The 2,865-nt window shown below is 43.1% G+C and overlaps 1 protein-coding gene across 1 annotated transcript; it reads right to left on the bottom strand.

The window, feature by feature from the left end:
• Positions 1–578: 578 nt before the first annotated feature.
• Positions 579–1,816, bottom strand: LOC150107850 (protein ABHD15-like). The gene has a single exon (XM_090392199.1). The coding sequence runs from the start codon at positions 1,794–1,796 to the stop codon at positions 579–581; it is 1,218 nt and encodes a 405-aa protein (XP_090248325.1). The 5' UTR covers positions 1,797–1,816.
• Positions 1,817–2,865: the final 1,049 nt, after the last annotated feature.

The raw sequence follows: 2,865 nt of genomic DNA, 5'->3' as shown, positions 1-2,865 counted from the left end.
CTTATTGATTAAAGTAAATATTAATTTCAGTGTATTCGTTTGAAATCAAAAGAAAAAGAAAATGAAATCCAGTGTTGTCACGTTTTAGTTTGATTTGTACATTTTTTCCCTTCGCATTTTTAAGACCCACCTATTGACTCTCCACCAAAGTGGCCAACGACCTAATCATCCGCATCCTTTATGCAGGCAGATGATTTTCCTCCCGATTTAAGTAATATCTGGAAGATGGTTTGCACGTGCCGTCGCTGCTTTGCTTTATTTCTTCTCTTAAGTAACACTAGCACGTGACTCACTTCTGCGATTGAGATGAAGAAACCTACAGTCTCGAAATGTTCCATTCTGCAGCTTACGCTTTAATTCGTGACCAGTTTTTAATCGAGAAAGCGTATCGTCTTTGGATGTAAGAGCTTGTTGCCCTTCAAGGGGTAGACGTGCAAGTCAGTCCAATCGGGTGAAATGAACGACCTTAACCAAAGAAGAAACGCAAGCCAGTGTTTGTCGAAAATATTTATTGTCTCAAAACTAAAGTTGCTGAAACAGTTCTGGTTGTGCGGGAATAAAGTCGAGTAGAACGAGGATCACCTCTGATTGGATTTGTAGTGGATGTCGTCCATGCCGGTGAATTCCAAGGTCACCTTCAGGAAATCCAGAGCAACCTGTTGGGCCCACGACCGAGACTTGCTGTCTTGGCTTTGTAAGAATGCTCCGTGGCCTCCCTTTGCAGTTGTGGCTAAAAACATGTGAGGATACACTTGGAACACGTCATACGGGATGACGTCATCAGGCACAAGTGGGTCGTCCCGACTGCTGATGCACAGCAGAGGCACCGACATCTCGTCCGCATCTCGCAATGGTGAATTTTTCTCCCAGTATTGCTCCGCAGAGTCACAGTTGATCATTCTCCAATACACGCCCCTTTCAAATTCAGAGAGCGTGCGGCTCGTCAATGCTGATTCGACGTCCACGTTCTTTTGCAGAGCGTTCTCGTGACGACACAGGAAACGGCGAAGGATGAACAGTCGTAATGCTGTATAAATCCAAGGTATCCCTTCGCCATACAGCCGTTCTGGATCATACAACGGAGATATGGCAACTGCTGCCGAAAGATAAGCAGAAGAGCCGTACTCACCAAGATACGACATCAGGAGGTCTGCTCCGGCACTGCAACCCAGAGCTGTGAGACGCGAGCCTGGAAAATGACATCGCAGAAATTTGATCACTTGACGTAGGTCGCTTGGATCGCCATAAGACTGGAGCTTCGGAGTAGTTAGTGGGCTTCCTCCTTGACCCCTTCTGTTGAAAACAAGCGGACGGAAACCATTCTGGATGGCTTCTTCACACAACAACCCCATTGTCACTGCGTCACCTGACAGATCAGGCAGAAGTAGGAGAACCGGACTTGACTTCCGCAACGCCGTGTTTTCCGAACAGCAGAATTCAGCACGAGACCAGTCGAGAGCGACAATTCCACGATCTTTAAGCTGAAGAAATTGCCGTTCGAACCGGACCTTGCGCTGCGACAGAATGAAGGGGGCCATCAAATTTTGAACGTGGGGAAGCCTACCCCAGAGAGGGGGACAGTAACACTGTCGGAGTCCTGGAACCTTTGCCAGTAAATGTCGAGAGAAGGCGGATTCTTTGAACCATAATGTAGGGGGAGTCCCAGTGGGTCTGGTTAGCACAGAAACGAGGTGCACGATGAGAGCGAGAAAAAATACCACCGCGCTGTACGTTGATATCGGATTGAACACGAAGATTTCGATGAACTCTTTCATCAAGGTTACTTCGCAGAGCATCTTTCGGTGACGTTCGAGCAACTGTGAAACGGTCCAGATATTGAGTAGAACGATTTAAATCTTTCTTGAGCACGAAACCAATTTAGCGTCGTGAGATCTGCAAATAAAAAGAAAACAGTTTCAGAGATCGTTTACAAACAGACATTTGGAATGTGTCTAATTTCTTAGTAGAAAACTAAAAAAAAAACTTAAGCACACCGCTCGAAAAGATTTCGGGAAGAGGAAGGTAAAAAAATAATCTTAAAGATGGCGGGGGGAGGGGATACCTGCATCTTATTTGGACTCAGAGCCATCAGTCCAGCCCGCATTAAAATTCACAGCTCAGATTCTCCAGGAGAGCCACGCACAGAATTTTTTAAAAAATGCTGAACTCAGAATGAGGAATATTGCCTGATTTCCTAACTGAGGACTTTAATCTCGTATTGAAGACAGTCCTTTTAGAATTGCCTTCATCTTAATTTTAAGAAAATGGTTTCTGGTGTGCTGTTTAGAAATATAGTGTGGAAATCGGGATTCTGATCGAATCGCAGAAAAGATTACGAATCTTGAGTTATTACGGTAGGGAGATAATATAGATCAGGTTGAACATTCCGAACCCATCCGTTGTGAAGACTTAACCTCACAGAGACGGAAATTAATGAAAACCACTTTCTTTGATTCAAGAGAAACATTTTATTCTTCTAGAAGGAAATTGAAAAACGAACTAAAACTGAAAGGTGGATAAATCCCACAATTTTCAGTTCATTTGTCAAATACAAAAGTGTGGTGGAATTTACATCAACCTCTTCTACCAGAATTCATTCCCTTTCATAATATAAATTGTCTTTTTACTGGCAGTAAAATCCAGCGAATACAAAGAAGTAAAAAATTAATGAGGAAACCTCTTTGACTTCGCAAATGCCGTATAAACTTGACGATTTTGAAGATGATTGAGATGGTGAGAAAGGCCAGTTTGCTATTGAAAAATCCTTTCAGTTCTTATACTGAATTAATTCCACTGAGCGGTGGACAGAAACTCGAATGTTCATTAGAATTTATTTCCAGAGAAAACTAATCTCTGGAAATAAAT

The sequence above is a fragment of the Typopeltis vanoorti genome, chromosome 4 (genome assembly GCF_054136105.1).
Source record: "Typopeltis vanoorti isolate ZY-2024b chromosome 4, IOZ_Tvanoo_1.0, whole genome shotgun sequence".
In the NCBI taxonomy this organism is placed as follows: domain Eukaryota; kingdom Metazoa; phylum Arthropoda; class Arachnida; order Uropygi; family Thelyphonidae; genus Typopeltis; species Typopeltis vanoorti.
This window is presented reverse-complemented; position numbering and strand designations above follow the sequence as displayed.

Coding starts and splice junctions, on each gene's coding strand:
- LOC150107850 (XM_090392199.1), bottom strand. CDS start 1,796: ATGCTCTGCGAAGTAACCTTGATGAAAGAGTTCATCGAAATCTTCGTG.